At 38.2% G+C, this 24176-nt stretch overlaps 1 protein-coding gene across 1 annotated transcript in view; it reads left to right on the forward strand.

Moving 5' to 3' along the window:
* Window positions 1–24176, forward strand: part of FRRS1 (ferric chelate reductase 1) — a 60449-nt gene that overhangs the window by 24192 nt on the left and 12081 nt on the right. The window contains exons 7-10 of the mRNA XM_023191315.1: window positions 2554–2736; window positions 10716–10814; window positions 11820–11967; window positions 20962–21075. Coding sequence (XP_023047083.1) covers window positions 2554–2736; window positions 10716–10814; window positions 11820–11967; window positions 20962–21075 — 544 coding nt within the window. The remainder of the gene's footprint in view (window positions 1–2553; window positions 2737–10715; window positions 10815–11819; window positions 11968–20961; window positions 21076–24176) is intronic.

The raw sequence follows: 24176 nt of genomic DNA on the forward strand, positions 1-24176 counted from the left end.
AAGTAACAATTTTATTTTCTCTGTAGAGATGGGGTTTCACCATGTTGCCCAGGCCGGTCTCGAACTCCTGAACTCAAGTGATCCTCCTACCTTGGAGTCACAAAGTGCTTAGGATTGCAGGTGTGAGCCACTGTGCCCAGCTTAAGTAACATTTTTATAGCTTCATTAAATGCAATCTAAATAATATATAGCCAAATATAATGTCCATATGTTATAAAATACAGAAGAGAAGGTAAATAAAATAAGACATTACATAGGAGTAAAGTGCTGTATTTAGTTTTCTCTATGTGAGCAAAGAGGTAAATTTGTGGTTGGAAATTGTGGTTCTGTGTACTTTGTGTGGTGAAATGTGCAGAGAAGTAGCTGTGCTGCATAGTGGTAGCACGTTTTTGGGTCCTCTGTAGGAATCTGAAGGAAGCCTTCATTGCAACCTTATGACTTATAGGTTAGAATGAAAGGAAAGCAAGACCCTGCATGTTCAAGGTGTGGTAATGACATTCACCTGTAGTCTCTACTGGTAGTGGATATGTTTTCATTTGAAAATAACTCTGATGAAGCAATAGTTTTTTTTTCTTTCTTTTTTTTTTCTTTCTTTTAAACACAGCCAGATATCAAACAAAGAGCTTAAGTTAAATTTAGACAAGATTTGGAGGAGATTCTTAAAGTGGTGATGTAACTCTTAGATCTCATTTCATTAAGGTCAAAGAGTCCTAGGGAATTGTATATGCTGAACAACAGAAAATCTCTTGTAAATTCATCAGTTATAATTTCATCTAGGCCCTCCGATTCGAAAGATTTATGATTGACAAGAAATATCTTGGAAAGTGTTATGCATATTAGAAACATTAGGAAGAAGGATTTTACTGCAGGAAATTCTGATAAGTTAGACTTCTTAATTCAGAAGTGGATACAACAAAAAACAAACAAACAAACGAAAAAACGTGTTGAGGCAGGTTGTTTCAGTTGAAAGAACAAACGTGGGCCTAAATACTGACTTGCTTAATTTCTGTGTGTCTTTGGGCAAATTACTTAATTTTCAGTCTCAGTTTCCTCACCTATAGAAAGAGGCATAATAATATTTAGCTCTTAATATCACTGTAAGAATTAAACAAAATAATGAATGCACGTTTTCTATAACTGTGTCTTGCATTTAATAGATATTCGGTAAACATTAGTTCCTTTACTTTTTCCTTCTTTTTATTATCCTTTTGTACCTTTTTATTCGCATAGAGAAGACAAAGTAATGCGCTTTGCTCCTTATTTTGTTTTTCTTCTCTTCAACATCTTATAGCATATGAGCACTATGTTTAATTACATTATTATGATTGTTGTACTTTTGTTTGACCGTGCAATTAGATCTGTTATTTGTACTAGCTCTCAGTTTAGGCTTAATGCTTTATTTAATTAAAAGCTGCTTTAGAGAAATACACAGTCAGTCTGGACCTGAGCTTCCCAGTAGGAATCGGTTGACATTATTGTTATCTTTCCATATATTCAATAAAAAGCTCTTGTTGGAACATTTATTGTGTCTTTGTGCCATGTTTATAATCTCTAATTATAGGGAAGTTCATTCAGAGTCCAAGGATTATAGCATGTTTAGAGCTGGAAGATACCTTAGGATCTATTTCCTACAGTTTTCCTGTTGTGTAGTTGAAGGTTCAGGGATCCTGAGAGAACAAGTCCTTTGGCAAACATGATGTAGGGAAGGGGAGAGCAGAAATCGAAGTCCAAGTTTCTTAGTTCCCAGTGGCTTGTTCTCTTCACCCTAGTATGATCTGGCTTTACATTTCCATGAACTCTAGTTATATAATGTTTAGATCGCTTCTGAAATTTACTGTCACAGCTCATTCGAACAAAGTCTGCTCATTTATCAGATTATACAGCTGTTTGTTTTTTTCTAAGACTCTTTGTCTTATATTCCTAATCAAGAAGCTCTGGATTAAGTCATCTGATTGTTGCTAATTTCTCCCCTAATAAATCACTACGGTTATTTGGAATGCTGGTAAATTGGGGCAACCATTTTTTTCTTATATCATTTTAGCATGAAATTTGAATCTGAATTCTAGAAGCAGAATCCACAATCTAAATATAATAACTTGCTAAGATTTGTTTGTTGCTTTTTAAAACTTCATCTCTGAGAATTAGAGGATACCGTTTAGGCAGGAATGTTAGTGTCATTTAAGTCTTAGGGACTGAAATACTACCTCAAAAATTTCTCAAAACTTATCAGAAACTGTGCTCCAAAACATACTTAATGTGAAATGTTTTGTGTATTACAGGAGCTTTAATAGTCTTGAACAATTACAGTCCAACAAGTGTGTTTTCCAAATTTTAATTAAAATTAATTAAGTTTAAAAGTTCATAACCTAACTACTGCTCCGATCATTTTTAATTTGGGATGTGTCTTTTGTTTCCTTATTTGAATGCTTATTATGGAAAGGTATTCTCATTAATTTGGGAGCTACCCGTACTTGAAGGTAGTTATTCTTCTGTCATTGCCAATGAACTGCTTGTTTGATAATTAAATTTTTTTCCCCTCTGTCATTTTTCTAGTTCAGTGCCTCAGATTGTGGGAACAAGAAGTTCTGTATTAGGAGTCCTTTGAACTGTGACCCAGAGAAGGAGGCTTCCTGTGTCTTCTTATCCTTCACAAGAGATGACCAATCGGTGATGGTTGAAATGAGTGGCCCCAGTAAAGGCTATTTATCCTTTGCATTGTCTCATGACCAATGGATGGTTGGTACCTCTCACTTACATAAGTGGTAACAAAAGGAGAATCACGGCTGGGCGCGGTGGCTCACGCCTGTAATCCCAGCACTTTGGGAGGCCGAGGAGGGTGGATTGCGAGGTCAGGAGTTCAAGACCAGCCTGGCTGAGATGGTGAAACCCCATCTCTACTAAAAATACAAAAATTAGCCAGGTGTCATGGCGGGTGCCTGTAATCCCAGCTGCTTGGGAGGCTGAGGCAGGAGAATCACTTGAACCTGGGAGGCAGAGGTTGCAGTGAGCCAAGATTGCGCCACTGCACTCCAGCCTGGGTGACAGAGCGAGACTCCATCTCAAAAAAAAAAAAAAAAAAAAAAAAAAAAATCCAAAAGAACCCCCCAAAAACCAAAAGGAGAATCACTGAAGCTGTTTATTCCAGGGTCAAATGATCATACGTAAGGGTGGAATAAGAAAGGAGAAACAGTTTGACAATTACTTCCAAGAACAGGCTGTCCTAAGTTAGGAAGATCATTTTATTTCCAGTGTATTTGCTATTTTATATGTCTATCTCTTTGCGATAAAGCAGGAAATACAGTTAAGAAAAGTTGTTCTATGCAAAATGTCATGTTTTTCATAACGCTTTTCAAACTAGAATTATTTATTCAAGTGGCCAGAACTAAAGCATGTGTTCCTGCTCTTGGTGTCCTATTTTAGTAGTCATCAGTGCATTTCCTAAACAGAGAATTAAACTTGTATATCCAGGCGGCATGTATTACAGTAGGCTCCTTTGTCAAATCAGCAGAAGGCAGCATTTATTTTAAGCTGATTCTCACTCACCCTGGGTAATGCTGCAATGGATTCAGTGATTCTGTAGGTGGCAGCCTTGTGCTGTGATGTGGAAGAGCAGAGGCCCGCATAAGCACCTCGGTTTCCTAGGGAGCAGGAAGAGTGTTGTGGCCAGGACACGTATAAGTCCTGTTCAAGCAGAATGGGCCTGGGGCATAGGGATGACCAGAAATGGAGAAAGCCCCTTATTAGCACAGGCAAGAGGGCTTGTCCTGAGGGTTTTCTTCTTATCAGGATTTAAACTTAACACCACTTCTTCAGGGAATCATATTTCAGAAAAAGAAAAGGAACTCTGACATGGCTATAATGGAAGAACTAATGCTTATCCTGAAAATGCACTTGATCACATTGGTCCTGGAGCAGTGTTTGCAAGTATTGTAGGACGCTGGATGTAACTAACTTTCTTTAATAGGATACCATTTCAGTATGTATGTATGACCTACATATTTCACTAGACACCTCTAGAATGCACTTGCTATCCTCTTTCATTCAACAAAAGATATACCTTAAGTCTATGAGATATAAAAGATATCATGTACTTAAAAAAATAACATATAAGAAATAATGAATCCTTCCCCTTCCAAGTTGCTTGTATAGGAAATTTTATACTTGCTCAGCTGATGTGGTGATTGTTCAAAACATTTTCCCCACTTCCTTTTGTGATTGCCATCAGACCTGTAGCATGTTCTTTTGGATATTCTTAGTGTTGGTAAAAATGACCTACGTTTAGTATATAAGGTGAATGAGGTTGAGTTAAAAATAAAATGTGGGCCGGGCGCGGTGGCTCAAGCCTGTAATCCCAGCACTTTGGGAGGCCGAGACGGGTGAATCACGAGGTCAGGAGATCGAGACCATCCTGGCTAACACGGTGAAACTCCGTCTCTACTAAAAAAATACAAAAAACTAGCCGGGCGAGGTGGCAGGCGCCTGTAGTCCCAGCTACTCCGGAGGCTGAGGCAGGAGAATGGCGTGAACCCGGGAGACGGAGCTTGCAGTGAGCCGAGATCCGGCCACTGCACTCCAGCCTGGGCGACAGAGCGAGACTCCGTCTCAAAAAAAAAAAAAATAAATAAAATGTGACTATAAAGCAATAATGATAGGTGGTGGTAGTGCTGCTGTCATGTGAATGTGATAAAATTGGCTAGAAAGGAAATTCTGAAAATGAGTCCAAAAAGGATTAACCTGTTGAATGAATGTATATTTTAATTAAGGTTCATCTCTGAGTTACAGTACTCATTTAGATATATGCTCTAGTCACTTAAAAAAAAAAACAAGAAAACAAAAAACCAAACACCCAACTTATTCCAGTCACTTTATAGCCAAAATTCATGCAGTAGTATATGGATACATTTCCTTTTACTGGTTACATAAAACCTGTAAGCAAGAGGGAAAGACTGTTACTGCATTCAGTATGGTAATGAGTGGCCCACAGGTAGGTCAGTTATTCTGTTCTAAATTGTAGGCATTGATGGCACAAAAGCATTTATCTCTAATTCAAGATATATTTATCTTACTTAGAAATCTTATCTGTTTCCAGTATAGTACTCATCAAAAATGTTTACAAAAAAGACTTAATTACGCAGGTGCAGTTGATTTACAGAGCAAGCCTGTTTAATGATTAAAATAATCTGTACACCTGTTTGCCTAACTTGGGGGAAATGAATCATCCTCAAAATATATTTTTTAAGTGTTATTTCTATTTTTGGTTGTTACTTTTGAAACTTTCGGGTATTTTTGTGACCTGCTATTTTTTTGGAGTGTATAATGTAAATTTAAATACTGAAGGTATCTGATGTCACGAATACTCATTTGATAACCCAAATTATACCCGTTTTCAGTTTGGCTTGTAAATTAATGTTAGCAATTATTTTGGTATGGTAGACCTCATCACTAAAATCAAAATGTGTAATTTAGCCTATTTCTGATAATAATGACTTGCTAATGTGTGAATTTTAACCGAATTTCCAAGTACAATAAGTCCGTACTTAATGTCGTCAATAGGTTCTTGGAGCCTCTGACTTCAAGTGAGGCTACCTACAGCAGTCCCTTGAATAATATCATTTCCTTCAATATCGTTTTGTTATGACATTGATGAGAAAAAAAATATTGGCCATGTTGTATGTTGTTTTACTTAAAGTCACAGTTTTCAAGAACTTACCTGTGACTTTAATTGAAGATGTACTGTACATGCCTCTTTCCAATTTGAGATATTTTGTTAAATAATGTAAAGTCTATCAAGTATGCACATTATTAGCTTCCTTCCTTCTCCTTCCACTGTGCTTTATCATCTTACTCCATACATGATCTCTGCATGCCCCAATTCCAGGATGTCCCCAATCCTGAACTCCCTTGTTCTCCAGACTGTGATTTCCAGCTGCAGGCTGGTCTCATCCAGATGTGTGTTCCTGGACAGCACAAAGCAACATCTAAAAGACTGAACTTTTTATTATGCCTCCTGATGTCTCCTTACCTTCCCCATTCTTGGTGATCAGCAATGTCAGGAAAGCAGCTACCATTGTTGATGGCTTGCTTCTTGTTGGGTCTGTCCTAGGCAATTTATAAACACCTCATTTACTGCTGCCAGCATCTTCTTTGGTATTCAGAGAAATGTTGGTTGCGACTTGGATTCCTTCCTTTCATCCATCTCTCAGGTCCTTCCTCCTGCCATTTCCAACTTTTTGTTTTGAAAAGTTTTAAACCTCAATAAAAGTTAAAAAGAGAGTACAATGAACACCCATAAGCCCTTCACCTAGATTTGCCACTTTGTCTCTCTATTTCTGTCTATCTCAGTTGATTTATGTGGTGTATATAAATACATATTTTTTCTTGAATTGTTTGAAAGTAAATTATAGATAATCATGACATTTCATCTCTAAGGTTTTCAACATGTGTCTCCTAAGAACATGGGCATTCCACAATTACCGCAATATTTTTATCACATTAAGAAAATTTAATAATGATATAATAATTTGATGTAACATACAATCTGTATTCCAATTTTCCCAGTTGTCCCAATAAAGTCCTTTGTTTTTTAAAAATATTTCTTATTCAGGATCCAATCAGTTATTACTCAGGACATTTAGTTGTTATATCTCTTGGATCTCCTTTACTTCAGAACAGTTATTTTATCCTTTTTCCTTTTTATAAATTAAATTCAGGCCAGTTATTTGTAGAATATTCTACAATTTATATAATAGATTTGTGTTAAGACTTTTTGGCACAAATGCTACATAAGGGATATTATTTCCACATCAGTGCATTATTTCGAAAGTTTCATAATGTCCAGTTGTTCTATTATTGGTGATACTATGTTTGATCACTGGTGTCTGTCAGATTTCTGTACCATGAAGTATATTTTCTTTTTGTAATAAGTAATATGTGGGATGATACTTTGAGTCTGTATGAATATTCTGTTCCCCAATAGCCTGTAACTAGGTTTTTTCATTTATTGATGTTTCTCATATGAATCAGTTGTTACATTTGTGGTTGCAAAATGTTGATATTCTAACTTACTTATAAGCTGACATTTTTATGAAAATACGAGGTTTTTTTTCTCTGCACTTACCCTTCCCTTTTATAGTAACACTATGGACTAATGGGTTTCTCTGGTCCATTGTGTTGTAGTTTGTTACCACCATTCATTCTTTTAGAGGGTCATATTGACCCAAATGTGGCCGATGGGAGCCCTTTCAAGCAGGCTTCTGTGCCCTTTTGATGTGTCTCTACCACTTTTGAGCGTATCTTTGTTTCTGGTGTAACAAAATGTTCTCCATTCATACTTTCATACATTTCATCATGTCTCAAAAGGACTTTATTTCCTTTTAGTAGGAATAGTATCTAGAAATCAAGATTTGGGTGCTAATATGTTCACTGCTACTGATCTCCCAGGTACTTCTGATTCTATCTTTGACATACCTCTTTCATTCTCTTTATTGCATTGTCACTATCTCTGATTTGGCTTGTAGCTTTACTGTCTGTTTCCTGGACTGCTCTAGTAACCTGTCATTAGTCCCCTTGCTTCCATGATTTCCTCTTCCATTTCATCCTTCATACAGCCATTGGAATTTTCTCCCCAAGCCACATTTAAGATCGTCTTGGCTGGTCATGGCGGCTCATGCCTATAATCCCAGCGCTTTGGGAGACTGTGGTGGGAGAATTGCTTGAGCCCAGGAATTCAAGATGAGCCTGGGCAACATGGCAAGACCCTCATCTCTACAAAAAATTCATAAAAAATTAGCTGGGTGTGGTGGCATGCACCTGTGGTCCCAGATACTTGGGAGGCTGAGGTGGGAGGATCACTTGATCCCAGGAGGTCAAAGCTGCAGTAAGCTGTATTTGCACCACTGCATTCCAGCCTGGGTGACAAAAAAGAGAAAAAAGAAAAAGAAAAAGAAAAAAATTGTCTCAAAAATATCCCTCCAAACCTTTGGCAAAACTTCAGTAATTATAGAAAAACTATTCTTTTTCTTAAAGCATGGTGCTCACTACTTTGGGAATACTTCTGGAATTTTCAGCCTTAGAGCTCTCTTTTTATCCTTTACATATTTTAACTAGGAAAACTAGCTGTTTCTTAAAATGTTCATATGTCTATATCATTGGTCCTAGAAGTTCTTCAACTTGGAAAACCTTTCCTTTAATCTCATCTTTACCTTGTCCTCCTATAAATATGTTTTATCTTCTAAGGTCTGCTTAATTACTCTCTTTTCTGGTAAGCCATTTTCAATTCTCTGGCCATACGTAATTTGTCTTTTTGTGTCACTTTATCTATCTGTCTGCCTCATTAAAGCATAGCTTTAGGTTGTAAGAGCCATGTTCTTATAATAAAGTCATCTTTGTTTCTCCCACAGTGTCCAGCGTTATGTTTTCTCATAGGATGCTCTCTAAATGCTTGACTTGAGAGGGGACACTGGGGAGAGAGCTTCAGTAAAACCCAGGGATTTGGTGGAAGTTCTTATATGGTGTACTTTTATGCTTTCAAACTTGAGGTTTCTAGAACTGCCTGGAGCCTGAGGTTGCAGTAGCACCTTCACTTACTCTTCATTTGGAATAGTGAGGACTGAGAGTTACCTGCTCTCTATCCCCATCATCTTCTTCATTATTTGGGAGGTCTACTTGTATTGATTTTATTTGCTTTCTTATCCTCAGTTTGCCTCAAATCAATCATTACTTGTATTAATTTTTTTTATGTAACAAAAGAATTTCTGTGTCTCATTCATGATATTCTAGAAAACATGCATTGTTTAAATCAGGGTTCAGGCCCAGCATGGTGGCTCACACCTGTAATCTCATCACTTTGGGCAGCTGAGGCAGGAGGATTGCTTAAGCCCAAGATTTCAAGACCAGCCTGGGCAACAGGGCGAGAATCCATCTCTACTTTTTTAAAAAATAAAAGATAAATAAGGGTTCAGAAAACGTTTTCTATAAGGACCAGATAGTAACTATTTTAGAGTTTGTGGGCAATATGGTCTCTGTTGTAGCTACTAAACTCTGTTGTAGTATAAAAGCAGCCATAGATGATATGTATATGAATAAATGTGGCTGCGTTCCAATGAAACATGGACTTTGAATTTCAGTTTGATATATTTTCATTTGTCATGAAATATTCTTCTTTTCACCACTTAATTATGTAGAAGTCATTCTTAAACTATGAGCTGTATAGAAACAAGCTTTAGGTTGAATTTGATTTGCAGGCCATAGTTTGTTGACTCCTGGTTTAAGTCATGATTGCTCCAAATTTCTTATCTTGAATTGGGCTAATTCTGATTTTACTGTAATATGCGTAACAGTACATAATTGCTTTGCTAAGAGTATATCCTTGAGAGTTTTCAAAAGTGGAACATTTAAAAATAAAGTTGAATCTGAAAGTATAGAAATATGTTAGAATCTAATATTGGAATTTATAGCAAGATTTGTTATAACTGGGTAGTCTTGGACCTTGTTTAAGGAATTGGATGACTAAAGCACATAAAGAACCTTGTTAGATAGTTTATGGAGAAACCAAGTGAAAGACCAAACCATGGATAATAACTTAAAATCAAGATTATTCCTTTGTACCATTGTTTAAATGTACTTTGAAGTTACAGTCTACTTCTTTTTTGGTATTCTTTTTCATTCTTTTTTCCCCTATTAATTGACAGTCTGCTTTTTGATTATCACTTTATTTTATTCTATTTTATTTCTATTTTTTGGAGACAAGGTCTCCCTCAGTTGCCCAGGCTGGTATGCAGTGGCATGATCATGGCACACTGCAGACTTGACCTTCTGGGCTCAAGTGATTCTCCTGCCTTAGCCCTCTGAGTAGCTGGGACCACAGGCATGCATCACCATGCTTGGCTGATTTTTAAAAAATTTTTCTAGGACAAAGTCTCACCATATTGCCTAGGCTGATCTCTAACTCCTGGCTTCAAGAAATCTTCCTGCTTTGGCCTCCCAAAGTGCTCGAATTATGGGTGTGAGTCACTATGCCTTGCTTGATTATCACTTTAAAGAATAAGATCTAACTTTCAGAGTTAAGGATTCTTGGAGACTAAAGGATAGGTAAGAGGTAGACTGACTAATTCCTCCTTGAGTACAGGTATTTTTACCTCAGTTATATAGCATTAAATCTATTGAATATGTACACTGTGTAGCAATATTTCTTTACAGTGTCTTCCATCTTAGAAGTTACCAAAAAATACCCAGTACAATGCGGTGTATTTGGTCATTAAAGTATGTAGGATGTAGATATTTATAAATAAATAAATAAATATCTGGAATATTGGTTATGGTAAGTTAATTGAAAAAAGATAACAGAACTCTGTATTGTCCCATTTGGGAAGGAAAAAATAGATATAATACAAATAGGTTTGGATGAATACACATGAAAATATTAAAGTGGTGTCTGATTAGTGATGGGTTTATGAACATATAAACATGTTATATATCTGTCTTAATCTATTATTTTACACTAAAATTCTATTGCTTTTGTATTATAACAAAATTGTTTGCAACCCACAAATTAGACAACCAATTCTCTAGAATTCATAGCATCATTCACGATTCAGTAAATTATGTTTTAAAAGCATCAAATAATACTTGGTTTCCTGAGGTGCTTTTTCAAAAAAAGAAAATAAAATGCTGAAATTCCTTTGAACTTTTTTTTCTCATTCGCAATTTTTTTTCAGGGTGATGATGATGCTTATCTGTGTATTCAAGAAGATCAGACTGTGTACATCCAGCCTTCCCATTTAATGGGGCGAAGTCACCCTGTAATGGACTCCAGGGTAGGTGTGAAAATTCTGGAACCTCCACCTGAGACCCGCTTTCCAGCTGTGTGGCTATCACTGGCGTGGCTGTGCTGCTAGATTGCCTCCAACCCCCACAGTTACACCTAGCCTGAGCAGGGGCCTGCCAGCAGGGCTCCTCTCGTAATGATCTCTGAGAAACTTTTCTACACTTCGGAAGTCTCTCTTGTAGGAAAACATGACTTCTTGCTTGTGTTACTTCCATCCTTTTGGTTGTTATCTCACAAAAAAGTACTTTATGGTTTATTAAGATGATCAGGGCATCAGCTTCCTTTCAAAAGCTTACAGACAGGTTTCTAAGAAGAGGATGACATTAGTGACAAAATTTCTTGACTAGGGAGAAAGAGAAGCACATTTGGCGAAGGCTGGAGATGCCTTAGACAGTTGTCTTAAGTGCCCTTTGTTGGCATGTGTATTGAAGGTGGGCTATTTCTGGTAGAAAAGTGTCTTTTTTGCAGGACAGTTGACAAGCAAATGAGCTCTGAAAGAGCAGTAGCTATCACTTAATGACAGAGCAAATGAGCTCTGACTGAGCAGTAGCTGTCACTCAATGACATAACTGTGCACAGCTTTCCCATGGGGTTGACTCCCATGGCTGGCTTGAACTTCTCCCCAGTTGCATGTTGCATTTTGGCCACTAGGGTAGTACTCGTTGTTTTTTTCCGTGTTTTTGATTGTATACTCGTGGCCAGATGGAGTTAGTACATCTGCTAAAATTTCTAACCTAGGTAGAGGAATTGTGGGGTTCTGGCTCAAAGTAAAAATAATATTTTTTCTTTTTGCCAAATGGGATAAAGACAAATAAACTGGGAGAAAATGTTTCTTGTTCGTTTCAAAGAGGAAATGGAGAAACAATGACACTGCAGACAAAGCATGCACATATGATCTAGAGAAAGGAAACTGAACAGGGCAGGATTTTGATCATATCTTATTTTTGGCAAATCTTTGGAAAGTGCTGAGAAGACCCATTGTGTGTGTTTATAGGATACCCTTGAGGATATGGCTTGGAGGTTGGCGGATGGTGATATGCAGTGTTCTTTCAGAAGAAACATTACCCTTCCTGGAGTTAAGAATAGATTTGATCTAAACACAAGCTATTACATATTTCTAGCAGATGGTGCAGCTAATGATGGTAAGTATATTGTTAAGCTGTCTTTTCAAGTATTTTCTTTTTCTCTCTTCTTCCTTCTCTTTCCCCCATTTTTGGAAAAACTGCTGTAATTGCCCATTTTTAAGGCACACACTTTCCTATAAATGTCAAATTTTGCCAGAAACTGGATAAAGGAAGAAAAATTTTGCTGGAAACTAGAGGTAGAGTGTCCACCGTGTTATAAGACAACACTGCTCATGATCAAAATGGCTTCTGATTAGTAAAATGCATGTGACCAGAAGAACTATAAATGCCTAATAAGAAGCCATTTATTTGGGCTTCCCTAAGTGTAGTGATCGTAGATTAACATTGCAGGGGACCTAGAAATGGTACCTTTAGGGTTGTTGCAAAAGATGTTGGCTCCTGTGGGGAAACTTGCCCAATATGAATCTCGTCTCCTTAGACCTGAGCTTTCTCTAGGGAGGTGGGGAGGGGAAAAAGAGAATAGCCCCTGGACAGCTGAGTAAGCTGCTGTAAGACCTCCCATTGAGGGGAGAATGCCTCACACTGCCCTGGGTGTGTTATGTTTCCTGTCTCACATCTTTCTACATGACTCTGATGTCCAGTACAGCCTAATGTAGTTTTATGAGTCTGAATCTTTATTCTCAAGAAGGCTACCCTGGTGGATATTGCAACACATATTAATAGGAATAATTCGATTTTGTTTGAGGTCTTGGCTAATGGTTTTTGAGGAACTACAGGAAACGTCAATGTAGTATTTAATGACTCATGTCTTAGGAGATAACACTGTGCCAGAACTTTGAGAATACAGCCCACTTTGAAAATGGTGAGAAGGTAGATGTCTACAGTAGAGAGACAGGGATGGGGTAAAGGAAAGGAAGAACAGGAAATGTGATACAGGCAAATTGTGAAAAGCCTACAATTCTATCATGTGTTTAAGACTTTTTAATCTTGGTAAAGCAGACTCCCAAAAAGTTTTGAAGCAGGATAAAATATCTGTTCAATGTTAAAATTTAGGAACATTTAAATTAATTAACTTGTTTGTTTTTGTTTATTTTTTTAGCTGAAGGAAGAATGCTAGAGGAACATTTTTAGAATTAGATATAGGCGACACATGTAGTTATCTTAGTCAAATCATTTACTCTTGTTTGTACCAGCAACACCAAATATGGCTTGAAAATAATTTCTTAATATGACTTGATAATGAGTAAAAATGTCTTAATATGAGTAATAATTTCTTAATATGGCTTGATAATGAGTAAAAATTTCTTAATGTGAGTAATAATTTCTTAATATGGCTTGATAATAATGAGTAAAAATTACTCAGTGCTTCCTGAATGCGAGTCAGTGGCTAAGCATTTTAGATAGATTTTTCATTTTTATCTTCATAAAATACAAGCTAGAGATGTACTATTATTATTTGGAGGAGGAAATTCGGACTTGGAAAGGTGAAGTAATTTGCCCAGACAAGTAAACGATGCAGTTGGAATTTGGCCTTTAGAGCCTATGTATTCAGTACTTTAGAACATGGGAAAGGGACTGGGTGCAGTGGTGCATGCCTATAATCCCAGCATTTTGAAAGATCAAGACAGGTGGATTGCTTGAGCCCAGGAGTTCCAGACCAGCCTGGGCAACATGACAAAACCTGGTCTCTGTTCAAAAAAAAAATTAGCTGGGTGTGGTAGTGTGCACCTGTGGTCCCAGCTACTTGGGAGGTTGAGGTGGAAGGATTGCCTGAGCCCAGGAGGTAGAGGCTGCAGTGAGCTATGATTGCACCACTGCATTCCAGCCTGGGCAACTGAGGGAGACCCTGTCTCAAAAATAAAAAGAACATGGGAAATGCAGGGAATTAATTTTCAATAAGGAAAAGGTCAAGTATTTGTATTTTTAAACAGCTACTACTAAAGTGCAGGTCATTGCATTGTTATGATTGCAGCCATCACTTGTTGCATATTACATGTATCTCTTTCATTTCTCATAGAGGCTTTGTATGTAGGTATTTTGTTGCTTTTTTTAGAGATAAGGAAACTGGGACCTAGTAGGGCCAAGCAACTTGTTCAAAATCAAACAAGTAGCAGAGTCAGAAATTAAACCCAGGTTGCTTCCAATTATAAAAGTTGTATCCTTTCTATAATATCAGACTGCTTCTTTTGGTGTCTGTGTTAATTCATTCTCACAACTGCTGTAAAGAACTACCTGAGACTGGGTAATTTATGAAGAAAATAGATTTAATTGAGTCACAGTTCCACAGCCTGTACAGGAAGCATGGCTGGGGAGGCCTCAGGGAACTTACAATCATGGCAGAAGGCAAGGGGGAAATAGCCACATCTCACATGGTGACAGGAGAGAGGAAGTGCCACACACTTTTAAACAATGAGATCTCCTGAGAACTCATTCACTTTCACGAGAACAGCAAGGGGGAAGTGTTCCCCCTTGGTTCAATCACCTCCCATCAGGCCCTTCCTCCAACACATGGAGATTACAATTCAAAGTGAGATTTGGGAGGGGGCACAGGACCAAACCATATCAGCGCCCAACATGTATAGATGCTTCATAGATGATTATTGATGCAAATGGATTTCTTAAATTGTTAGATGATTTAATGGTTTATACTTTTTAAAGTTTTATACTTAAATTATACTTTAGAGAAAAACTATTTCATTTAAATGGAGGAATTCTGTTGTGTAATAAATTTTATATGTGTGGGTATACAGCAGGTGAAATGTTTCTTCATAGGTTAGCAACGTAGAAATCAGAACATGTTTTCTTTTAAATGATAGTTCTAACACTCCCTTAGAAACACCTAGTTAATGGATGATCCATGTGAAAATAGACAATTGTTCCCCCTCCCTTGCCGACTGATGTTGCTGTGCTGATGGCATGGGAGGGAGAATCTCTGCCTTGACTCCTCTGTGGTGTTTCCCCAAATGTGGGGCTTAATGTGCTTCAGAACCACCTGGAGTGACTGCTAGCAGTGCAGATTCCTGAACTCCATCTCAGACCCACTGAGTCTCTTTTGTTGGTGCATGGAATCTGCATTTTAATAGGCATCCCAGGGGGTTTTATATATGCTGTAGTTTGATAACTTACTGCTCTAGGATGGGGTTTTCCCAGGTAAGCTATGCACATTGCAAGGCAGGTCAGGAAATACAGGGAACAATACTAGAACTTTGTTTAGATTTCCTTTTTGTCATTAAAATGTTAAATATTTAAATATATTTTATAGTGTACATCAGGGATCCCCAACTGACAGGCCATGGACTGGTACTGGTCTGTGATCTGTTAGGAACTGGGCCGCACAGCAGGAGGTGAGTGGTGAGCGAGTGAGCATTACTGTCCTGTCAGATCAGCGGTGGCATTAGATTCTCATAGGAGCACGAACCCCGTTGTGAACTGTGCATGTGGGGGATCTAGGTTGTGTGCTCCTTATAAGAATCTAGTGCATTTTGATCTAAGGTGGAACAGTTTCATCCCAAAACCATCTCTCCCCCATTCCATGGAAAAATTGTCTTCCTTGGAACTGGTCCCTGGTGGCAAAAAGGTTGGGGACTGCTGGTGTACATAAGATATTAATACATATTAATATCTTTTTTTATTGGTTTTTTTTACTGGTAGAATGCAAAGCACACAAAACAAAACACTCCAATAAACAAACCTGGAGATTGCTATCCCTGGGAATGAATTTTCCGATCTTTTTGTACCGGGGAACAAATGAGTTATCACATAAATCATTGCCTCTTCTATTACTTAGCTTTATGCATGTGGACCATTTATAAATTGAATTCCGCTTAAAAGCAGTAAGACTTTGTAAGGTTTAAGCCAATTTTCAAAGCAATCATATAATCTCTGTAACCCATATAAATGTAAAATGTATCCAATTTCAATAAAGTCTCCTAACAGTCTATCCTTTTAAAACCTTTTTCTAACTGCTATTTTCTTCATGTTGCTGACATTGTCCTGTCTTGGGATAAGCAGTCATGTGAAATACTGAGTGTTTAAACTGAAAGATAGAAATCACCTGGGTAATTAAGTAATTCACAATGAGGAAATCTACCAATTTTAATAATTAATGAAGTAGAGACACAGCTGTCACATGACCTGTTATTTAAAGAATTTAGGAATACTGTAGGTAACCTATTACTGCCGGTTCTTGCACTAAGCATGAACTCCCTTTGAGCAAGACTACAAAATTATAATGGAGCCACACAATGGAATTCTGAAATCATAATGGACTTCTGCTTTCATGAAGGTTAAGTTCATGCTTAGTTCATGACTCTACAGTGATTCAGAGTTTAAACACACTTTCTTCCAACTTGTCTCTCAGGGTGGTTGGGCTTGGAGTCTCTTTTTCATCGCTACCACTCAATGAATGCAGGATTTTTAGCTTCCCCAGTGCCTTTCTTGTCATTTTTGATAGTTTTCTTGATCATTTTCTTTTTGACACTTTTGTAGCTCCTGACAGTTATTGTCTTTTTCTTCTTGACATTCTCTTCTCTAGGCATTCATTACATGAAACTCTTCTTTCTCATTTTCTGCCTTATAACAAGCCATGGTAAAACAGTATTCACTGGATGAGTAACCAGGTGTCCTAACACCATTTTTTGAATAGTCCACATTTTCTCACTGCTTTAAAAGCCTCTTTATCATACATTAAAAGTCTATCAATAAATTGAATTATTTCTAGTGTATCTGTTCTTCTATTGATATATTTGTCTATTCCTGCATTCGTTAGAATTGCTGTTGCTTTATAATAGGTTTGTGAGTTTTGATAGAACATGATACCCCTTCTGGCCTTCTTTTTCAAGAATTTTTGCTTCTTCATGTGTATCTGTTCTTCTAGATAAACTTTAGACATTATTTGTCAAATTCTTCTTTTTTTTTGAGACAGGATCTCACTCTGTTGCCCAGGCTGGAGTACAGTGGTGCAATCACAGCTCACTGAAGCTTGACTTCCCAGGCTCAAGCCATCCTCCCACCTCTGCCTCCCTAGTAGCTGGGACTACAGCCATGTGCCACCATTCTCAGTTAATTTTTTATAGAGATGGGGTCTCGTTATGTTGCCCAGGCTGTTCTCCAACTCTCCGGCTCAAACTGATTTGTCAAATTCTATTAACAACACTGTTGGGGTTATGATTGAAATTGTAATGCAATTTTAGAGCAATTTAGAGAATAACTCTGTGCAATAGTGAGCCTGTCTATGCAGGAACACACTGGGATAGTCCATGTATTCCGAACCTGCGTGTCTTTCAATGAAATTTTATGGTTTTCTACGTATCTTCATAGGGCTTATATATATATTTTTGGTTACTTTGTTCCTGTGTATTTTATAGTTCTCTAAAGCAAATTATTATGAATGGGATTGTTTTTCATACGTTTTGTAAATATATTGTCATATAGGAAAGTTATTTATTATTGAATATTTATCTTAAATTTAAGCCTCCTATTTTTCCAGTTGATTATTTTGGATTTTTCTGGATAAATGTCATATCCTGTGCAAATAATGACAGATTAATAGTCCTCATTTTCTTTCTTGTCTCATTGCATTGTTTAGTTCTTGCTGAATAATGTAGAATGGTAGCAATGAGGTGGCAAGAATTTTTGTGATTATTGTTGATTTTGATGCAAATGCATCTGATATTCAGTGTTAAATGTCTTATTTGTTGTATTTTTCTTGTGGATATCCTTTATGGTGTTGAGGAAATATTCTTTTGTTTCTAACTTTACTAAGAATTCATGTGACTATGTGCTGAACTTCATCAGATGTCTTTTGGGCAGTGATTGAGATGGTATTTTATCGTTACTTTAATAGATTTCTGGATGGTGAATGATCCTCACATTCCTGGAACAAACCTTACTTGGTCATGTTTTATTATTCTCTTAATATATAACTGATTTGATTTACTACTATTTTCTTTAAGCTTTTTATATCTATATTCATAAGTGATTTTGGTTTATGTTGTGACTGCGTGAATGTGTGGGGCGCTTGTGTGAATGTACACATGTGTAGTTTTCATTTCAGGGTTATACTAGACTCATAGAGTAAACTCTAGAAGAGTTTAAATAAAAATAATTTTTAACAGGCAAGGCACAGTGGCTTATGCTGTAATCCAAGCACTTTGAGAGACCGAGGTGGGCAGATCACTTGAGCCCAGGAGTTTGAGACCAGCCTGAGTAACATGATGAAACCCCGTCTCCACAAAAAATACAAAAATTAGCTGGGCGTGGTGGTGTGCGTTTATGGTCCCAGCTGCTTCAGAGGTTGAGGTGGGAGGATCTCTGGAGCCTGGGAGGTCAAGGCTGCAATGAATTGTGATTACACCACTGCACTCTAGCCTGGACAACAGAGTGAGATCCTGCCTCAAAAAATAAATAAAGAAATAAATAAATAAAATTAAAAAACAAATTAGGGAAAAATTTTAATGGTATGGTAGAACTCACCCATATAACAGTCTGGATGTTAGATGGAAATATTTGACTAATTAAAAAGAATTTTTTGGCTGGGCGTGGTGGTTCACACCTGTAATCCCAGCACTTTGGGAGGCCAAGGCAGGTGTATCAGGAGGTCAGGAGTTCAAGACCAGTCTGGCCAAGATGGTGAAACCCCGTCTCTACTAAAATCACAAAAATTAGCTGGGTGCAGTGGCAGGCTCCTGTAATCCCAGCTACTCGGGAGGCTGAGGCAGGAGAATCGCTTGAACCCGGGCAGCAGAAGTTGCAGTGAGCCAAGATCGTGCCACTGTACTCCAGCCTGGGCAACAGAGTGAGACTCCATCTCAAAAAAAAAAAAAGAATTTTTTTAACAATAAAAAAAGAAGGCTGGGTGCGGTGGCTCACGCCTGTAATCCCAGCACTTTGGGAGGCTGAGGCGGGTAGATCACGAGGTCAGGAGATCGAAACCATCCTGGCTAACACAGTGAAACCCCATCTCTACTAAAAGATACAAAAAATTAGCCGGGCGTGGTGGCGGGCGCCTGTAGTCCCAGCTACTCAGGAGGCTGAGGCAGGAGAATGGCGTGAACCCGGGAGGCGGAGCTTTCAGTGAGCTGAGAACGCGCCACTGCACGCCAGCCTGGGCGACTGAGCGAGACTCTGTCTCAAAAAAAAAAAAAAAGAATTTTGTTGTTATTACTCTCCATGGTTACTACTACTTTGGTCAGTTTTTGTAATTCTATATTTTGTTTAGATTTTGAGATTTTTGGGGGCTGATTTAAAGTTGTATACAGTGTTTTTATATAAAATTGTTCTCTATATTAGCGGCTATGTCACCCTTTAAATTTCCTTTTTTCGTTGTTCTTTTTTATTGAGACAGAGTCTTGCTCTGTCTCCCATCTCCCAGACTAGAGTGCAGTGGAGGGATCTCTGCTCACTGCAACCTCCACTGCCCAGGTTCAAGCAATTCTCCTGCCTCGGCCTCCTGAGTAGCTGGGATTACAGGTGCCTGCCACCGCACCTGGCTAATTTTTGCAGTTTAGCAGAGATGGAGTTTCACCATCTTGGCCAGGCTGGTTTTGAACTTCTGACCTCGTGATCCACCCGCCTCGGCCTCCCAAAGTGCTGGAATTACAGGCATGAGCCACCACACCCAGCCATCCTTTAAATTTCTAACATTATGATGTTTCCTTTCATTGTGTATCAGAGTTGCCAAAAACTCAATGGATTTTAATTATCCTTTTAGAGATTTGACTTTTCTGATTTTTAGCATTACTAGCTTAAGTTCTACCTTTGTTTTTAATTGATCTTTTTTTTCTGGTTTCCCAGATTGTATTTTGTTACTTTAAATGCACCTTGAATGAAATTATTTCTGTGTGTGTGTGTGTGTGTTAGGAAATGCTTTTAAGATGATAAAAACATTTTTTGAATAATACCTTGATTGCATCACACATGTTTTGTTATGAAGTGTCTTTATTGTTATACATCTTGATGAAGACATGTGGTTTTAGTTTTAATTTCTTATTTAATCCAAAGGTTATTAAAAAGAGTAGTTTTATAAATATCTAGGTGGACCATTTTCCCCCTAGCTTTTCAATGTTAATTTTTAGTTTTGTTGCATTTTGGGCATATAATATAACCTGTATCCTTTTATTTCCTTTTGGAAATTATTAAGATGTAGTTTGTGGTCTAATATTTATCATTGGTTTTAGACAAAGTTTCATATATTTTTATTTGTTATATTAAATGTCTTATTTTTGATGCAGCACAGTATTCTAAAAATATGTATGTTCCAGAATTTATTTACTCATTCCCCTAATGATGGCTATTTAGTTTGCTTTTTTTTTTTTTTTTTTTTTTGCCAGCATGGAAAACATTGCTATAAACTTTCTTTACATATATCTTTGCTAAGATAGATTCCCAGAAAGAACACACACAGATCCACACACATTTGGAATAACTCTATACATTCACTGATTTAATTTTGTACACAATAAATGGTAATATTAAAATAATGTATCCTCAATTTGCTTATGTCACTACTATTTGGAATTTTGGTTCGTTAGTTTGAATTGACCATGTGTGAAATAGTATATCATAAAATGCTTTTCTTTGTCTTCCAACCATCCTCTTTCCCGCAGCCCAATTTCAGTTAGTTTATTCTAGGATTTTATATGCAGGTGGTGGTCAATGGCTTGTAGATTTTTAAAAAATATGTATTCTCTTTCAATATTTTTTTTGACATTTTTCAATGGTTTGTGACCATATTAAGTGTTTATTTTAATTTATTATTTAACTTGTCTCTTTATATCACCAATTCTTTTATTATACATTCTCCATTCCTAGTTCTCGTTTTAATTCATCTCTAGTTTTTCTACGTTCTTTAACTTTTTTCAGGAAGGCTGTGTGCCCTTGCATATATCTTTATGTTGCTTTTGCATATGAATGAACATCTCTGTTGATATTTAATTATTTTTTATTACCTTAAGAAATTTTGTTGCCATGCCCTGCCCATATCTCAATTCCTTTTTTTATCTGAGGCAGTCATTATTCTTTGTCAGGTTTAATTTTGTTTCTAATTTGCAGGTCGAATTTACAAGCACTCTCAGCAGCCTTTGATTACCTATGAAAAATATGATGTGACAGACTCTCCAAAGAACATAGGAGGATCCCATTCTGTACTCCTTCTGAAGGTTCATGGTAGGTTACATGTGTAACTACTTTGTGGAATCAATTTACCTGCGGACTCAGTGCTGGCTAGATTAGGCATGGTTGTGGGTACAATGTAGCTAATTTTTATAAAGCTTTTTTTTTTTTTGAGATGGAGTCTTGCTCTGTCACCAGGCTGGAGTGCAGTGATGTGATCTTGGCTCACTGCAACCTCTGCCTCCCAGGTTCAAGAGATTGCACTGCTTCAGCCTCCAGAGTAGCTGGGACTACAGGCATGTGCCACCACGCCTAGCTAATTTGTGTAGTTTTAGTAGAGATGCGGTTTCACCATGTTGGCCAGGATGGTTTCGATCTCCTGACCTCATGATCTGCCCACCTCGGCCTCCCAAAGTGCTGGGATTACAGGCGTGACCCACCACGCCTGGCCTATAAAGCTTTTATGTTTAAACACTAACACTTGCAGGCAGCATCATCTATTTTTTTTTTGACACAGCTGTTGGTAAGCATCATCTATCTTAATGTTTGCTAATTTTCATTAAAAATGGAGAGTAGGGCTAATTCAGTGGTTTTAACCTTGGCTACACACTAAAATCACCAGTGGAGCTTTTAAGACATCTATAATTTTGAAAAACTATCCTAGTTGTTTCTAACTGCAGCCAGGGTCAAGTGTTACTGGGTTAATTTAACTTTTATGAGACCTTAATTTTTACCATTTATTAAAATAAATGGTAATAAAAGAATGGCCTGTGATTTTGATTGTTTACTTATAACGGTAGTTTGGTTTCAGAGGTACAATTTTGTTGTTGCATTGATCAACGTACAAGTATTTCAGAGCATGCAAAGTACTTAGTGCTATACTTAGGCATCATATATAATACCTAAATGAGGAATAGAATGAAGTTGGAAGAACAGTAGCCTAAAAACAAGGCTCTAGGCCGTGCACGATGGCTCATGCCTGTAATCCCAGCACTGTGGGAGGGTGTGGTGGGCGGATCACTTGAGGTCAGGAGTTCGAGACCAGCCTGGCCAACATGGCAAAACCCTGTCTCTACTAAAAACTTTGTAATCTCAGCAAAAATTAGCCAGGCATGGTGGTGCGCGCCTGTAGTCCCAGCTACTTGGGAGGCTGAGGTAGGAGAATTTCTTGAACCCAGAAGGTGGAGGTTGCAGAGAGCTGAGTTCCCACCACTGCACTCCAGCCTGGGCAACAGAGTGAGACTCCATCCCCCAAAAAATTGAAAAATAAAGATCCAGGGGCCCTGAAGTTGTTACAATCAAGCTAGGATGGTTCGAGACAGATTTCAATGGGTATTGGGTGATGATGTCATCAAGGCCAGACTCTCAAGATTGGACTTGCTGGTCAGGAGTTAGAAGACTAGCCTGGCCAACATGAGAACAATGAGAACAATTTGGATAGCATGGAGCAAGTACTGAAGAGTGTCCACCTCCCTGCTATGTGGAATGTGAATAGAAATCCCTCAGAGAATGGCTTTAGGCTGAAGGTGTAAGAAGACATTACAACATAGGTAATAATTAATGAGGATGGAGCCATAATGAATTACTAAATAGGCTAGGATGTTTTTGAAGTTGCTGTCAAGAAGGAAAACTATCCCCAAACTGCTTCTCAGTGTCAGTGCCCCAGACAGAATGGTGGCCTGGTAGAGCCATGACCTTCACAGATGGCTGTTCCCAGTACCATGTCAGAAATTCTAACTGTTTCACATCCTTTCTTGGGGTATTATTTTTTGCAGTATATTTTAACTTTTTTCAAGTTTAGGTTTTCTTTTTTTTTTTTTTGAGATGGAGTCTCGCCCTGTCGCCTAGGCTGGAGTGCAGTGGCACGATCTCGGCTCGCTGCAGGCTCCGCCTCTCAGGTTCATGCCCTTCTCTTGCCTCAGCCTCCCGAGTAGCTGGGACTCCAGGTGCCTGCCACCACGCCCGGCTAATTTTTTGTATTTTTAGTAGAGACGGGGTTTCACCGTGTTAGCCAGGATGGTCTCGATTTCCTGACCTCATTAATCGCCCACCTTGGCCTCCCAAAGTGCTGGGATTACAGGCGTGAGCCACCATGCCCGGCCTAGGTTTTCTTTTAGGTGGTTTTTCATTTCTTTTCCTAGCATGTTTATCATTATCTGTACAGTTTGGAAATGACCTTCATCAAATACTACAATTGTGGATATGGGCAGTTTTTTTTTTTTTGGTGTTTCTGCAGTTGACAGAACAGTTCACTCCTACACTAAATGCTGTACAGAGAACAGGTGAAAATAATTGCTTCTATTGAAAATTTAAAATGTGAGCTCTAGTTTGAGTACCTAAGCAGTTGTAGAAGAGCCAGTGTATCTGGCCTGGGGAGGAGGGAGGTGCCATCAGCTCCAAGGACTGGCTGTGAGGGTGTCCTTGATGTCTGGGAGGGGATTGCAGGAGGATGTCACTCAACTGTGCTTGTTAACCATGAGTGGGTGAAATGGTGGCAAGGCCTGAGGTCTGTACATCCTGGAAACGGAAATCTCATGTCAGCAAATTTGAGGAAGTTTGGCTTTTTTCCTTTGTTTCTATGTCATTGCTATCTAAGGTAGGAAAGCAGTCCCAAGTGACTTCAGAATTAAAGGCATTTTGTGCATATAGTTTAATACATAGCCATAATTTGTATTTATTGGCCTTTATCTGCATCACATTTTTCACCATGTGAGTTTGTCACGGGTTTTTGGTAGAAGGAGCTAGCATTCCTGTCTCTGTGTATGTCAGTTGCTTCATGAGGTTCTGTTTCCTTGGTAGGTGAAGAAGATCGTTGAGGAGCCTGTTCTCAAATCCTTGGATGCCATTGCAGCCAGTGTGATGGAGGTATGTCGCTTCTGAGGGCATTACCATGAGATCAGCCTGACTTAAACATGCACGTAGAGAAAGCAGGAAGAGGCCGGGCGCGGTGGCTCAAGCCTGTAATCCCAGCACTTTGGGAGGCCGAGAGGGGCGGATCACGAGGTCAGGAGATCGAGACCATCCTGGCTAACACGGTGAAACCCCGTCTCTACTAAAAAATACAAAAAAAAAAAAAACTAGCTGGGACTACAGGCGCCCGCCACCTCGCCCAGCTAGTTTTTTTTTTTTTTGTATTTTTTAGTAGAGACGGGGTT

This window comes from Piliocolobus tephrosceles, chromosome 1, assembly GCF_002776525.5.
Source record: "Piliocolobus tephrosceles isolate RC106 chromosome 1, ASM277652v3, whole genome shotgun sequence".
NCBI classification, from domain to species: Eukaryota; Metazoa; Chordata; class Mammalia; order Primates; family Cercopithecidae; genus Piliocolobus; species Piliocolobus tephrosceles.